General features: G+C 46.3%; 1 protein-coding gene across 1 annotated transcript in view; it reads left to right on the top strand.

Moving 5' to 3' along the window:
- RFTN2 (raftlin family member 2) overlaps window positions 1-15,517 on the top strand; it is a 73,078-nt gene that overhangs the window by 35,274 nt on the left and 22,287 nt on the right. The window contains exons 6-7 of the mRNA XM_055121889.1: window positions 9,910-10,031; window positions 12,208-12,311. Of these exons, the coding sequence (XP_054977864.1) occupies window positions 9,910-10,031; window positions 12,208-12,311 (226 nt within the window). The remainder of the gene's footprint in view (window positions 1-9,909; window positions 10,032-12,207; window positions 12,312-15,517) is intronic.

The raw sequence follows: 15,517 nt of genomic DNA, 5'->3' as shown, positions 1-15,517 counted from the left end.
AGTGATAGGTCAGTGGGTAGGGCTTTTCCTTGCATATGGCTGACCTGGGTCCAATCTCCGGCATCCCATATAGTCCCCCAACTACCTGCAGGAGTAATTCCTGAGTGCAGAGCCAGGAATAATCCCTGAGCATCGCTGGGTGTGACGCAAAAATGTAAAATAAATAAATAAATATTTAAAAAAGAAAAGAAACCTCAGGGCTGGTATGATAGCACAGTGGGTAGGGCACTACTTGCCTTGCATGCAGCTCCACCGGGTTCAGTCCTCAGCATCTTGTATGGTTCCACAAGCCTGCCAGGAGTAATGCCTGAGTTCAGAGTCAGAAGTAATCCCTGAGCACCTCCGGGTGCCCCAAAATTTAAAAAGCAAACAAAAATAAACCAAGAGAAGGAAAAGAAAAGCACAGTAGGAGAAACAGCTATTCATACTTTTGCTGTTATTGCAGCCTTGGGGGTCCTCATGTAATGACCCCCTGTATGTGTCCTTGCAGGGCCATCCCCAAATCTGTCCACAGCCGGACTCACCACACCCAATGTGGGGTTTACTCTGCGGGTAAAACCTCTCAAAGAAACCCAGGAGTGACTATGTGAGTTGTACCCAGGCCACAGAGATAGGCAGAGGGTAGAACGCTTGCTCTGCATGCAGCCAACCTGGGTTGGATTCCCAACACCACATACAGTCCCTCGAGCCCCACCTAGGAGTGATCCCCAAGCACGGAACTGGAAGTCAAACCTCAGCACAACACGTGTGGCCAAAAAACAATAGGAAAAAGAAAAGGTTTACCCAGTAAGCCAACACACAGAAAATGCTTTATTCTAGCAGAATGAGCAGAGTTCCAGCTGGCGACTACTGAGATGAAATCAGCAGCTTTGCCAACTGGTCTAACACCCGCGCGTTCACACACACCACAGCTCAGTCCTCACACTTCACTAGCCTAGAAATGTCTCTATTATCCTTATCCCTCCCTGCCTTTTTACACACATCTTAGAGCGCCATTTGGTGTGGGGTGAGTTTCTGAGATATTCTCACACTGCTTGGTATCTATTCCAATCTCTTTACCCCCTAAGAATAGCTGGCGTAGGGGCTAAAGAGATAATACACCAAGTAAGGCACTTGCCTTGCATGTGCCTAACTGGGTTTGATCCCCAGCATCCCTTATGGTCTCTCAAGTGCTACCAGGAGTGATTCCACAGAGCCAGGAGTAAGCCCTGAGCATCACTGGGTGTGCCCCCCCAAAAAACAAACCTAAAAATAAAAATGCTGATATGGAGCAGGAAGTGGGGGTGGGGGAAGGATCTATCTCTCAGAGTGAGAAGTGGTAGTAGTGAGCAGTATAATGACCTTGCATTTCACAGACACTAGGCCAGGCACAATGTTTACAAAACCGAGCAGAAGTAATATCTTGCCTACTCTATCAGGTAGCTAGGAAGAAAGAGGCAAGACTCTGATTTCACTCTGGAAGGTTCACACCTTCCAGGTGTTACCCAGCGGGATCCCCAACCAGATACTGTCCTAAGTAATAGGGAAGAACCCCCTAAGTGTGGGTCAGGACTTCATGTCTGACAGGTAACAGTTACTCTCAGCCTAGAAGGCTGAGGAAAAGTTGCCACTGGAGATCCAGAGGTAGAACATTCTCTGCAAACACCTCCAAACTCATAAAATCCCCAGGCAAGAAAAGGAACCAGCAAAGCATCTGTGGGCTAGAGAATGGCTTTAAGAAAGGTAGGAAGAAGGATCTGAAACAGCACTTGTGGGTAGGGCACATGCTTGGCAAGTGGCAGACCCGGTTCAATCCCCAGCACTGCCTATAGTCCCCCGAGCCCTGCCCGAAGTGACCGCTGAATGCAGAGGCCAGAGTAATCCCTGACTACTGCCAGATATGACCTGAGAACAGCAAAACAAGAGGAAAGAAGAAAGGTAGAAGGAAGCAGCAGCCACTTCGGGAGAGTTACAAGTAATGCCACAAATGCTGCAGCTCTGTGCCTGTATATGGCAGCAAAGTCTACTCTACATCATTAATACAGTCCATCCCCACCAACCCTATAAAGTAGCATTGTAGCACTGTCGTCCCGTTGTTCATCGACTTGCTCAAGCGGGCATCAGTAACATCTCCATTGTGAGACTTGTCATTACTGTTCTTGGTATATCGAATACGCCAAAAGTAGCTTGACAGGCTCTGCCGTGTGTGCGGGATACTCGGTAGCTTGCCGGGCTCTCCAAGAGGGGCGGAGGAATCAAACCCGGGTCAGCCGCGTGCAAGGCAAACGCCCTACCTGCTGTGCTATCGCTCCAGTCCACCCTATGAAGTAGATTCTCCTATTGATGAGGAAGCCAGGGCTGGGGAGATAGTTCAGGGGCTCTTTGCCTTGCTTACGGTCAACCCTGGCTTGATTCCCGTTTCCACACATGATCCCCTAAACACTATCAGGAGTCACCTGTTACCCTGAGCACAGACCCAGGGGCCTTGCATACAGCCAACCCTGGTTTAATTCCACATATGATCTTCAAGTACCACCAGGAGTCACCTGTGACAATTCCCCCTTAGCACAGACCCAGGAGAAAGCCCTGAGCATCTTTTGGTGTTCTCTTCCCCCCCCTAACAAAAACATACATATGAGGAAATAGGCATAGAAGTTTTAAATAATGTGCCCATTTTCTATTAGAAATGGTAAAGGAGACACCCTAAATTGTGTGTGCTCTTTAGTTTGTTTTGTTTTGTGGGGGGACCTCACCTGGCAGAGGCTCCTGGTTCAGGAAGTGGGGGTTGTGAGGGAATGTCTCTTGGTGGTGCCAGGATCAAACCAGCCCTTTGTGCTTCTCCTCAGCCCAGGTTGTATGCATGTACTCTGACCCAGTTCGTCCTCCCGCCAGAATGTCTATTCCAAGTTGTCACTGGATGTGAAGCATCAGCGAACTGAACTGTGTTCCCCCTTCCCCTCCTTCTGTCGCTGTTGTGCTCTTGATGACCTGGGCTTACTCATAGCTGTAGTGCTCGCACACTTGGCCATCGGCAGCACTGCTTACACACGTTCTCGCTGAGTGCTAGCTGGGCCGAGCTCCTACCCAGGTGCTGGCACACCGTTTGAAACTGCGCTGGGAGCAAAGGCTCATGCACCTGGCTGTGATGAAACCCGTCGCAGAGTTCTCAGACAGAGAGGGGCTAGGACCTCCCCTTGGCGTTGCTGCCCACCCAACTAGAGGGAGCCGGGTGCTGACCCTCTAGAAGGGGCAGGGGACCTAAAGAAACGAGCAAGAGATGGAGGAGAGAGCTCCCAGGCAACAGTTATTCCTTTGCCACTATCTTTTATACCCTCCCCCTTCCTCCACCCCCAGCAGCCTGGTTTCCGTGATTTATTAATAGCGTTAAGGGTTTCTGGGGTGTGTGTCAGCACAGCTGCTGCGTGGCGCCATCGTGTGTTTGCATGCATTAGGTAGGGTCAAGGTCCAGACAGTCTGTCTCCGCAGTGTGTGGGAGTCCTGAGACTATTCGGCCTGCGCCTTCAGGGATGGAGTGTTCCCACCGCCCTAGGTCACACAGCATCACGTCCTCGTGTGGGCTCACGGGCGTGTGTGGGCGGCCGAGGGGATCAAACTCAGGACCTGATGCCTGTGAAACAGGAGCCATGCTCCCAAACCTCTGATTTGCATTCTTTTCTCTTTTATTAGTAAATTTTTCCACTTAAAAATCTTTTTTTATTGAATCACCATGAGATACACAAGTTACAGAGCTGTTCATGGGTTTCTGTCATACAATGTCCCAACATGCATTCCCCCACCAGTATACATTTCCCAACACCATTGTCCACCCTTTCCCTCCCGCCACCCCCCACCCGCATACTTCTCTCTCTGTCTCTCTCTATCTCTCTGTCTCTGTCAATCTCCCCTCTCCCCTCTCCCCTACTCTCATTCCTGCTTGATCGCTCTCTTTCTCCCTCCCTCCCTCCCTCTTTCCCCCTCTCTCTCCCTCTTTCTCCCTCCCTCCCTCCCTCTTTCCCTCTCTCTCTCCCTCTCTCTCTCTATCTCTCTCTCTCTCTCTCTCTCTCTCTCTCTCTCTCTCTCTCTCTCTCTCCCCTCTCTCTCTCTCTCTCTCTCTCTCTCTCTCTCTCTCTCTGTGTCTCCCTCTCCCCTTTTGGCAGTAAGGTCTGCAATACAGTTATTGAAAGCTTAGCATTTATTTTCCTTTACCACTTCTCAGCACTCAGTTCTTGTCCAGAGTGATCATTTCCAACTGTCATTGCCAGCTAGTTGTTGTTGTTGGTTATGCGGGACACTGGATGTGTTCAGGAATACTCCTGCATTTCCATTTGAAAGACTCTCTGACCTGATTTGGGGAACTTTTCTTAGAGGACAGGAATGAAAGTGAGGAAGCTGTGAAGCTGTTGCAGTGTCATACAGAAGGGACTTCGGGGAAGGAGGGAAGCTGACTGATTGGGAATGTGCTTCCAGCAGGAGCCTCTTGGAGAACATCCTGGGTCCACCTTAGCTTAGTATTTTTTCTGTCTTTTTTGGTTTTTTGGTTTGGGGGTCACACTTGATGGGGCTCAGGGCTTACTCGTAGCTCTGCGTTCAGGGATCACTCCTAGTAGAACTCAGGGAATCACATGGGATGCTGGGGATTGAACCCAGGCTCGCCACATGCAAGGCAAACACCCTGCTCTGTTGTACTATCTCCTGGGCCCCTAAGCCCCTATACAGTTTAATGTTTAAAATGACACGTGAGGGTCGGAGAGATTGTACAGCAAGTAAGGCACTTGCCTTGCATGTGGTCAACCTGCATTCAATCCTAGACACCCCATATAGTCCCCTAAGCACAGAGCCAGAAGTAAGCCCTGAGCACCACCAGGTGTATCCCAAAAAGAAAAAAAAAAAAAGACACGGACAAACAGTATTAAATAAGTGGAAGTTTCCGGGGCTGGAGCAATAGCAGTGGGTAGGGCGTTTGCCTTGCATGCGGCTGACCCAGGTTCGATTCCCAGCATCCCATATGGTCCCCTGAGCACCGCCAGGAGTAATTCCTGAGTGCAGAGCCAAGAGTAACCCCTGTGCATCGCTTGGTGTGACCCAAAAAGAAAAAAAAAGCGGGAGGGGGCTGGAGCAATAGCACAGCGGGTAGGGCGTTTGCCTTGCATGCGGCTGACCCAGGTTCGATTCCCAGCATCCCATATGGTCCCCTGAGCACAGCCAGGAGTAATTCCTGAGTGCAAAGCCAGGAGTAACCCTGTGCATCGCCGGGTGTGACCCAAAAAGCAAAAAAAAAAAAAAAAAAAGTGGAAGTTTCCTTTTCCTCATATTCACAGCAACATCACTATGATACGTAGCTGATACATGCATATGACCCTGCATCCCCTGTGGGAATCCTTCATCTTTGTGCTTCTCAAATCAGGGCCCAAGTCCCTCAGGGTGATGCCGCCTGTGCCAGGTAGCACTCAGGTTCAGGGGCAAAGTTTGAGTGGGTTTGTAAGATAGAACTTAGGCTTTAAAGTTGTTCTGAGTTCTTTTTCACACTTCTTTTGATACCTACTTTAAAGTTGTTCAGGCAGGGAGTCTCCATAAATCACTTCAAGGACTGAAGGGAGGGAGGGAGCAAAGGGGGGAAAGAGAAGAAATGAAGGAAAAGGAAAAGAAGGAAGGAAGGGAGAGAGGGGGGAGGGAGGGAGGCAGCCTCCAAGAATCACTTCTAAAGATCCTCTAGACTGTCTTTCAAAGACACAGTGCAGCTAAAGCTTTTCAAGTTTGATACCCAGTGTCGCCACCACCACCACCACCCATTCACCAATGGTGCCCACTCAGAGAGCACCATTCTGGCAGCTCTGCTGTCTGTGAACAGTTTCTAGCTTCCCTGGAGCCAGGTGTGTGAGAACATCTAACCAAAGTCACACCCCAGTGAGTCCTTCAGCTAAAGAGATTTGCTGGACATGGAAAGTATCATGCTAAGTGAAATGAGTCAGAAAGAGAGAGACAGACATAGAAAGATTGCACTCATCTGTGGGATATAGAATAACAGAGTAGGAGACTAACACCCAAGAATAGTAGAAATAAGTACCAGGAGGTTGGCTCCATGGTTTGGAGGCTGGCCTCACATTCTGGGGAGAGGGCAACTCAGAGAAGGGATCACCAAGTAAAATGTGATCGGAGGCCATGCGGGGGGGGGGGGGGGGGGGGGAAGAGTGATGCGTGCGGAATGTAGACTAGAGACCAAACACAATGGCCACTCAACACCTTTATCGCAAACCACAACACCTAATTAGAGAAAGAGAACAAAAGGGAATACCATGCCAGAGTGGCAGGGTGGGGTGGGGGAAAATGGGACTGGGGAGGTGGGAGGGATGCTGGGTTTACTGGTGGTGGAGAATGGGCACTGTGAAGGGATGGATTCTCGAACTTTGTATGAGGGAAACATGAGCACAAAAATGTATAAATCTGGAACTGTACCCTCATGGTGATTCACTAATTAAAAATAAAAATATATATATAAAACCAAAAATAAATAAATAAATATATTATAAAAAATGAGATGTGCTGGCACCTTATCCAGGAGTTTGACCTTGAAGTGAACATATGTGTAAGCACCACAGCTTCATGTGTGTATAACTCGCCCCGTGCACAAGCACAGCTACTGAGTGTATAAGCATCGTAGCCTGAAGTGCAACCCCTTAGCATCAGAGTGAAGCATGTATGTGACATCACTTAGGGAGGGAAGAAGGGATCAATGGAGGGAGGCAGGGAAGGAGGAAAGAAGGAGGGAGGGAAGGAAGGAAGGAAGGAAGGAAGGAAGGAAGGAAGGAAGGGAGGGAGGGAGGGAGGGAGGGAGGGAGGGAGGGAGGGAGGGAGGGAGGGAGGGAGGGAGGGGAGAAGGAAGGGAGGGAGGGAAGGGGAGAAGGAAGGAAGAGGGAGGGAGGAAGAAGGAAGGGAAGGAGGAAGAAAGGGAAGGATGGAGGGAAGGACCAATACTATGTGATTTGTCCTTTGTGATGCACAGTAGGAGGGAGATAAAAGTTGCTCTGAGCAGCAGGGGGCGCCCTGGATCCTGGCACACAGTGACCCGCTAGCACACCAATGGGCACGCTGGTTGGGAGGCACTGGGATATGTCATATTAAGAGGTGACTCAGTTGGAGGGAATTACTAAAGGATCATTCCAAATTATCACTTCACCCTGTTAGAAGATTTAGCACATTGAGCACCTGATTAGTTACTTCTCCTTAAGACTTTCCTCCAGCCTCCATCGTTGGACTTTTTTAGGGTAGATTTCTCAAAAGATTGTCCTTCCCAGGGAAGTGTCAATCTTCTATGGCTCTGGGAACTGGCATGGCACTAAGAAAGTCAGCCAGGGACTCTGCAGCACTCAGAGAGAATCAAAGGAAAAAGATTGAAGTTCTGTTACTTTGTGCTGTTTGAGAGGAGGGCGTTGTTTTTGTTTATTTCGCTGTAGGGTTCACATCCAATAGTGCTCAGGTGCTACTCCTGGCGCAGAGATCAGGAGTTGCTGTGGTGCTCAGGGGACTCTGAGGGGCTCGGCTCAAACTGGAGACCCCTGCATGCAAAGTATGAATGCATATGCTCAGCCCTTGAGCCAACTCCTAAGCCCAGACCTCTCGTTTCTAACTAATGTAGCATACGTTAAGTCAGTATCAACCACAGCTCCCTAAAGCTGGGAAAAATTCTATTAGAGACCAAAAAAGAAAAAAGTTGGGAAAGGGGAGGCAGAGATGCAGCAGGTAAGGAGCTTGCCTTGCACACTCCTGACCAGGGTTCGAGCCTATCAGGAAGAATCCCTGCATGCAGAGCCAGAAGTAAGCCTTGTGTACTGCTGGTTGTTACCCAAAACCGAAACAAAACAATCAAAACAACCCAAATAAAGGTAGCATTTCCAGTGACCCCAAAGCCCTTCTCGTGACCCTAACTTCCCACTTATTAATTATCTCCCATCCTGAGATGACATTATCTCACTTCCATCATCAGAGATCAATTCTACCTGATCTTGTACTACCAAGCTTGAGGCATATGCTCTTTGCCTATGGCTGCTCCTCGTCCTCCTCTTCCTCTTGCATTTTTGGGGTCACACCTGGCAGCTCAGGGGCTGCTCTCAACCCTGTGCTCTAGGGCCTCTCCCATGTGCTCAGGGGACCGTGTAGTGCCAGGACTCCTGCATGTCGAGCTGTGCTCAGCACTTTGAGCTCTCCAGCCCACATTTCCGATCTCTTTGACTCGATGCTGTATCTGAAATTCATCCATGTTACTGCATAGCAGTGAGACACTTTTTTATTGTTTCATACATCATTGCATTGTCTAGGTTTGCCACACTTTCATACTTTTCAGTCTTATAAACCATAAGAATTTTAGAGCGACAAAACCCTAGGTTCTCACAATATGTAATCCCAAAGTAACTAAGTGTGAGAGTACAATGAACTCCGTAATCAGAGTATGTAATTACTTTAAGAAATGTATAGCTCCATTTTGGAAAAAAAGATTTTAGGACATAAGCAACTTTACAGGTGATCTAGTGATTCCCTGAACTTACAATTAAAAAAAAGATTTGATACCACTGATCACTTTGGTATGACAATGACATATACATTTAAAGGAAGTGAAACAAACATAAATTGTCATTTATGAAAATCAATTCCAACTAGTAAGTTCAACTTTACAGGGTTCTTGGGAGCTGCTCTGAACAATGTAAATTCTTTTTGAAATTTTTTGCTAAATAATAATTAAAAATTTTCTCTAAAAGTTTATTACTGGACAAGAAATCTTAAATAGGAAATTACATTATATTTATTATGGCCCCTTTTATATTGAAAATTCTGGAAGCCTTTATCACCGTCAGTAGATTGGCAGATAGCTGGCAGCTGGGCAAACTTGGATGTGACATTGCACTCTATAAAAATCCAAGAGTGTCATTGCACATGACCATGGGAAATTGTCTCCTTTTACAAAACAGCAAACAAAATCAGCTTCATTAGGGCCAGCTGGTTATTGTCAACTCTTCAAGAGAATGTCCTCTATTCAAGAGAGGCCCTCCCGGGAACTTCCTTCCCAGCAGGAATTCTCCTGACAATGACTTCTGTTTGGGAATCTTCCTGTCACTATTAATATTTTTTTCCTCTTTGGGCAGGGGGTGGAGGACTGGGGGCAGGGGAGGGGAGGCGGAGGAGACTCCCTCGTGGTGCTCAGAGGCCCCATTAGTGATTTTCAACCAACTGTGTCAGCAATTCATTGCAAGAACCCGAGGACACTACACTGCTCAGACCCTGCAGTGCCGGGGACCCCGCGCCAGCCCTATGATACTGGGGGTCTCCTGGGTTATTCCTGGTGATGCTCAGGGGACCATGTAGTGCTGAGAATCGAACGCAGTTTGGACACATGCTAGGTATGTACCCTAACTGCTGTATTAACTCCTGACCCCTAGTATTTTTGTAAGCACCACTGAAATAACTATTAGGGATTTATGTTTTCTGAGTACTTGCCCATCACATTAGTTTTATAATATTGTACCTGTAATTTTAATGATTGATGTTTTTATTTATTTTCTTTTCTTTTCTGGTATAATGAACATGCATAAAAAATATTTACCAAAACTGAGAAGTGGATTTCAAGGTGAAAGTTACTGCCAGATGTCTGTGCTCAGGAAATCTACTTGCCTCTTTCTCACCAAATCGTATTCTTTATTGTATTTGTGTTAGTATGGTCTTCATGTTTACACTTTGATTTTCACATACAGAGGCATAAACATATTATCTTGATCTTTGCAAAGTAAAATTAACCTTTAGAGAGGAGGACAGTAATATGAAAGTGTTTATTAGCTAATACCTCTCTCTTTCAGCTTCCTGAGAGGGTTATATTAGAATTTAGATGATCTTAAAAGAGACTTGGTTTTTACAACTCTCCCTAATTGCACATTTTCCTCACAGGGGACCATTTATCTAAATGTTTGGAAGGATTATTTATCTATGAAGAAGAAGGCTCTGGAGTTCCAGGTTCCAGTAGGAAAGGAAATGATGCCATCATAGTAGAACAATGGACTGTTATTGAGGTAAAATTGCAATTTTCTGGAAATTCACTGTTACTTTTCTATTGAGATTTACAATGAAGCAAATTTGTGCTAGTCTGTTTAGCATCACATCCTTATGTTTAACAAAGGCAATCCATATTGGTGCCATATTCAGAATTTCATCTGAATGCATGCAAACCAAAATTCCACAAATATCTTTATTTTTGCCCAGTGTCCAACTCTTGTAAGACCTCCCCCCAAATCAAATTTAAGCAGCAGTTAATTTCCCAAGATTTTGCATTCCAGTCCTAAACAAAGCTCCCCTTGAGTCCCTTTGCACAATGCCATGATGACTGATTGAAAGTATCACTGTATCACTATCATCCCGTTGTTCATCTATTTGCTCCAGTGGGCACCAGTAATGTCCCCATTCGTCCTAGCCCTGAGATTTTAGCAGCCTCTCTTTACTCATCCTTCCCAACGGTGCTGCATTGGAGGCTCTTTCAGGATCAGGGGAATGAGACCCAGCATTGTTACTGTTTTTGGCATATCGAGTACGCCACAGGGAGCTTGCCAGGCTCTGCTGTGTGGGCAGGATACTCTCAGTAGCTTGCTGGGTTTTCCGAGAGGGAGAACTAGACAATAAGACACAGCACTGGAGGCAGTTTGTGGGTGTGACTGCCTAGCTACTGGAAAAAGGGGGATCTGGATGGAGGAGGCTCACTCCTAATCCGAGCAGGCTTGAAGATCTCAGCCCCAGGACCCGAACACCTGGGTTCCTCTGCCACAGTCACAGCCATAGCCATGCTTAAGGCCACTCTTCACACTCTCCACATGCTTGGAGAAGCCTCACACATGAAGGAACCGGCAGATGATTGAAAGTGAGAAAGGAAAAAAGCAATTAGTCAATAACTAGCATTTTGGGGACAGAGTGATAATATAGTGGATAGGGCGTTTGCCTTACAAGTGGCTGCCTGGGTTCGATCCCCGGCATCCCACATGGTCCCTTGAACCCCACCAGGAGTGATCCCTGAGCACAGAGTCAGGAGAAAGTCCTGAGCATCGCTGTGTATGAACGTCTCCCCTACCCTCAAAAGAAAAAAACAACTAGTATTTTTATCTCCAAACAACTAAACTAATATTGGTTTTGTTGTTATTTTTAATGCTGTTTTTTTGTTTTAATAACCATGTGAATTGACTTTTTAAATCAAAAATATCAAACATGGGGCCTGGAGCGATAGCACAGTGGGTAGGGCGTTTGCCTTGCACGCAGCCAACCTGGGTTCGAATCCCAGCATCCCATATGGTCCCCTGAGCACCGCCAGGAGTAATTCCTGAGTGTAGAACCAGGAGTAACCCCTGTGCATTGCCGGGTGTGACCCAAAAAGCAAAAAAAAAAAAAAAAAAATCAAACACATGTTCTCTGTCATCAGGCCAGTAGGCGCACACAGCACTGTGCTGTTGCACACTCAGAAGTGGACTGCCCCTAAGGGTACAGACCAAGTCTGAAAGTATTGTGTTGTGTTTTTTTTTATATGAGGCCCTTGCTCACAGGTTGGCTCCTGGACACATATGCCTTCCAAGACATTTTCGCCTAACCTTGAGGGCTGGGGACATAGTCCAGTGGGCAGGACACTTGCCTTATGGCACCCCATTTGGTCCCCCAGAGAAAGGCCAGAAATAATACAGAGCATAGCCAGGTATAATGCCAAGGCAAAAAAAAAAAAAATAGAATAAAGAAAAGAAAAGAAAGAAAATAAAAACTTGAAGTCCCATTAAGGAGAAAAGAAAAGAATTTAGAGAAAAGTATTTGGAGGAAACCATTTCCAAATGAATGAAAGTGGTGGAAAACTCTCCATGTAAGCAGTTCTCAATCTTTCCCTCTCCCATCCTCAAATCCTCTGTTTCCCAATCCCTGGAATATGTGGTCTTTTAACTACCTTTGAACTTTGTTTTTTTCCAAATGTTATTTCTTGGCCCCATGCCACCCCTGGCAAGCAGGAGAGTTTGATGCCCAGATTTTGGAGAATCAAATGAAAATCCCTCTGATCTCCAGTGTGTCTAACTCAGTCCCATGGCTAGGTGCAACAGGGAGCAGGAAGGAGCCCCAGAGCCCAGGACACGGTGGCTAGTGGAGGGTGAACCCGTCTCCCTGGATTGCCGCTTCCCATGAGGTGGCCGTTACCCTCAGCCCTGAGCTCTGTGCTTCTCCACGCAGGGCTATGAAATCAAAGCGGACTATGGCCCTCTGCTGCACACCCTGGCTGAGTTTGGGTGGCTCCTGACCAGCGTGTTGCCGACGCCTATCCTGAGACATGACAGGTAAGTGCCAGAGCATCCTCACTGGCTCTCTAAATTATACCTTATTTAAGAACTCAAATACATGCTTATTTAATGCCTGCAAGAGACATTTCACTTAGCTCCTCTAATCTGATTTCGTGGACCTTGGAGGTCAGCAAGCCTAGTCCCCGGGTGTTGTTTACTTGGAAGCAATTATGGCTCCTTCCCCGGGGCATTCAAGTACTGGAGACAGGGCCAGAGCCGGACATGGGAGACCACGGCCCGCTCGGAGCACCTCCAGGCTCTTTCCTCTTGGCGGCACGTTTTATTTTCTTTAGTTCCAACTCAAGCGAATGAGTCTTCCCTTGTGTGCAGATTGGGTCGATATGGATCTGCAGATGGAGATGACCCCTGCTGCGGGACTCAGGCTTCTCCTGCGCGGTGTGCTGAAACGGCCCAGGCTGGCCAGCCGCAGAGGCCCAGAGAGGGCGGGCACGGGTCAGCTCCCTGGCCTTGGGTGTTTGTTTTCTCTGGAGCATTAACTTGCTAGCTGCTTGCTCTAAAGTAAACCTCTGGATTTCGAAACAAAATTCCAACATTTCACAAAGAGCTAGTGTCTTCTTGTTTTCTTCTTGGCTAATTTTTATCCATTTACTCTCCTAAAGGTGTGTGTGGGGGGGGGCGGGGCTTTTTCTTTTTCTTTTTTTTCTTTTATCACTTCTGATGGTGCTGGGGATGGGGTGGGGGGGAACCATACCGGGTGCCACATATCCCAGAGATGTTCTCTGCTCACATTGGCATTCAAAAGAATGATTGACAGCAAAGACTGCCTTGCCGAGACCAGCTTGCAGAGGTAATAGCACTTGAACCTCCCCTATGCGGTCAATTATGGTTTAACATTCTGAGTAAATAAGAATATTAATTCTTATTTACTTAACATCCTTTCTCAGTCTCAACCACCCTTTCAGGTTTTCCTTGTTCAGCAGCATACCCCTATCCAGGGTCCCCAGTCTCCCACAAACATAAAAGCACTTGGTTGAGATGGTTCCATAGTTAAGTAATGCCCCTCTCAGGTGAGAGAGGAATAAGGATAGAGATAAGGATAGTTAAGCTTAAAAAGAAGGGGTTAGGGGATTAGGAGCTGGACAAAGCATTCAGAGAGAAGGTACTTGCTTTGCACACAGCTGACCCATGTTCAGTTCCTAGAACTACATATCACATATCACCCTGATCACAGCTAGAAGTGATCCCTGAGCACTGCTTGCTATGGACCTAAAAAAAATTATATATATATATATATTTATATGTATATATTTATATATAGAGAGATAGAGGTTAGACGTGCAATAACTAACTTGCTTTTCTCCTCAAAGATCTCAGGTATGGCTCAAGTTGAAGTGACAACTCCTTAAAGCATTGGTTTCCAACATTTTACCATCTGAGACATACCTGTCAGATAACACCATAGAAGTAATTCTTGAGATTTGGTCTTCAGACCAAACTCTGTGAGTCACCTGAGGAGCTAGTGAATATGCTTGCACGAGATGTCCACCCCAGTAGGACAGAAGCTTGAAGGGTGACAGCCATGAACAAGCATTTTCCCCCAAGTCACACACGCTTGAAACACTTTGCTGGAAGCAGTGAGAGGGAAATGAAGTTCTCTTCCTCCCCTACATTGACTCGGCCACTCCCCGCTGTCCCTCAGAACGACTTGCATATTTGGCCTCATATTCTTTGGGTTGTTCTCCTAGTTTGGCCTTTCTACACGCTCTCTGCATTCCTTTTTTTCCCAGGGGAAAAATATGTTGGTTCGTTTCTCCCTCCCTTTGCACTTGAGTTTCTACATGTAAGTCATGAATCTAAGTATTTCCTGAAGTGACAAGAGTGCTTGATGCGACTCGAGATTAGACAGTGAGCCTCTGGGCTGACTGGAGCTCCCCAGAGCTCCTGCTTCTTGGCTCGTTTGGAAGTGAGGCCAGACCTGAGAGCTAGGGTGGGAAAGAAGAGTTCTCAGATGTTCTGTGAAGGGGAGAGGACAGTGAACTTGTGAGTGCGCCAGACTGCAGAGAGGAGAGAGGAGTCTGACAGAGGTAGCAACACTACCTCACCATTCTCTGGTTTCTCCTGCACCCCTAGTGTCCACCAAGACTAAGAAGTTACAGAGCAGACCCGTCAGACCCTCTCTGTGAAGGTTGATCTTTATGTGTGATTAGAATAGCAAAGGGCTAGTTACTGATCTGCTCCTTCAACGGTAGCAGTCGAAAGTTGGATCCAATAAGTCTGTCCATAGTAAACTGGTTAAATAAGCTATACACTATTTATACAAAAGTAAATGAAGCAGAGGCTGAAGCGACAGCACAGAAGGTAGGGCGTTTGCCTTGCATGTGGCCGATCCGGGTTCAATTCCCAGCATCCCATATGGTTCCCTGAGCACTGCCAGGAGTAATTCCTGAGTGTATGAGCCAGGAGTAACCCCTGTACATCACCGGGTGTGACCCAAAAAACGAAAACAAAAAAAGCAAAGGAAGCAGATTTTTTTAAATGAGTAAATCTATACCCATATCTCATTGAATTATTTTTATTGATAATTATTTAATTAAAAGAAGTTTGCAGGCCAGAAAGATAGCACATGGATAAGGAGTTTGCTTCATATACAGTTGACCAGGTTCAATATCTGGTATCATATATAGTCCCCCAGCCCTGCCAGGAGTGATCCCTGAGCACAAGGTCAGTACTGAGTTCTTAGCACTAACTGGGTGTGGCTCAAAAACTTTTAAAAAAAGAAAATAAGAAAGAAAAAGAAAAAACAGCTTGGTACAGGAACCAGGGATGTAGTTCAATGGTAGAGCATATGTTATTCTTGATGTTCAAACCCGATAACTGAAATAAAATGTTTGGGGACAGCATTATAGTGCAATCCCTGTTGTTAACACTTATACATTTTGATTATTCTTAACAAAACTTTCAAAGTTTACATCAGATTCTAGTGATTGTTTAGTCCTGGATATTATGGGTAGAGAAAGATAAAAATAAGAATTTCCTTAAAATTTTTTATGATTTCACTTTTTATAAGGAATTTAAGTTTATTTTGAAAAATGCTTTATTTTTTTAATGTACCAAATATGATCCCCTAAGCACCCCCAGTAGTGACCCCTGCGTTGTGTTCCAACCCACCCCTTGTAAATTATGAAATCCAAGGAATCATCATTCAGGCCACATTCAGTGTCTTGTCTAATGCATGAACTGCA

The sequence above is a fragment of the Sorex araneus genome, chromosome X (genome assembly GCF_027595985.1).
Source record: "Sorex araneus isolate mSorAra2 chromosome X, mSorAra2.pri, whole genome shotgun sequence".
In the NCBI taxonomy this organism is placed as follows: domain Eukaryota; kingdom Metazoa; phylum Chordata; class Mammalia; order Eulipotyphla; family Soricidae; genus Sorex; species Sorex araneus.
This window is presented reverse-complemented; position numbering and strand designations above follow the sequence as displayed.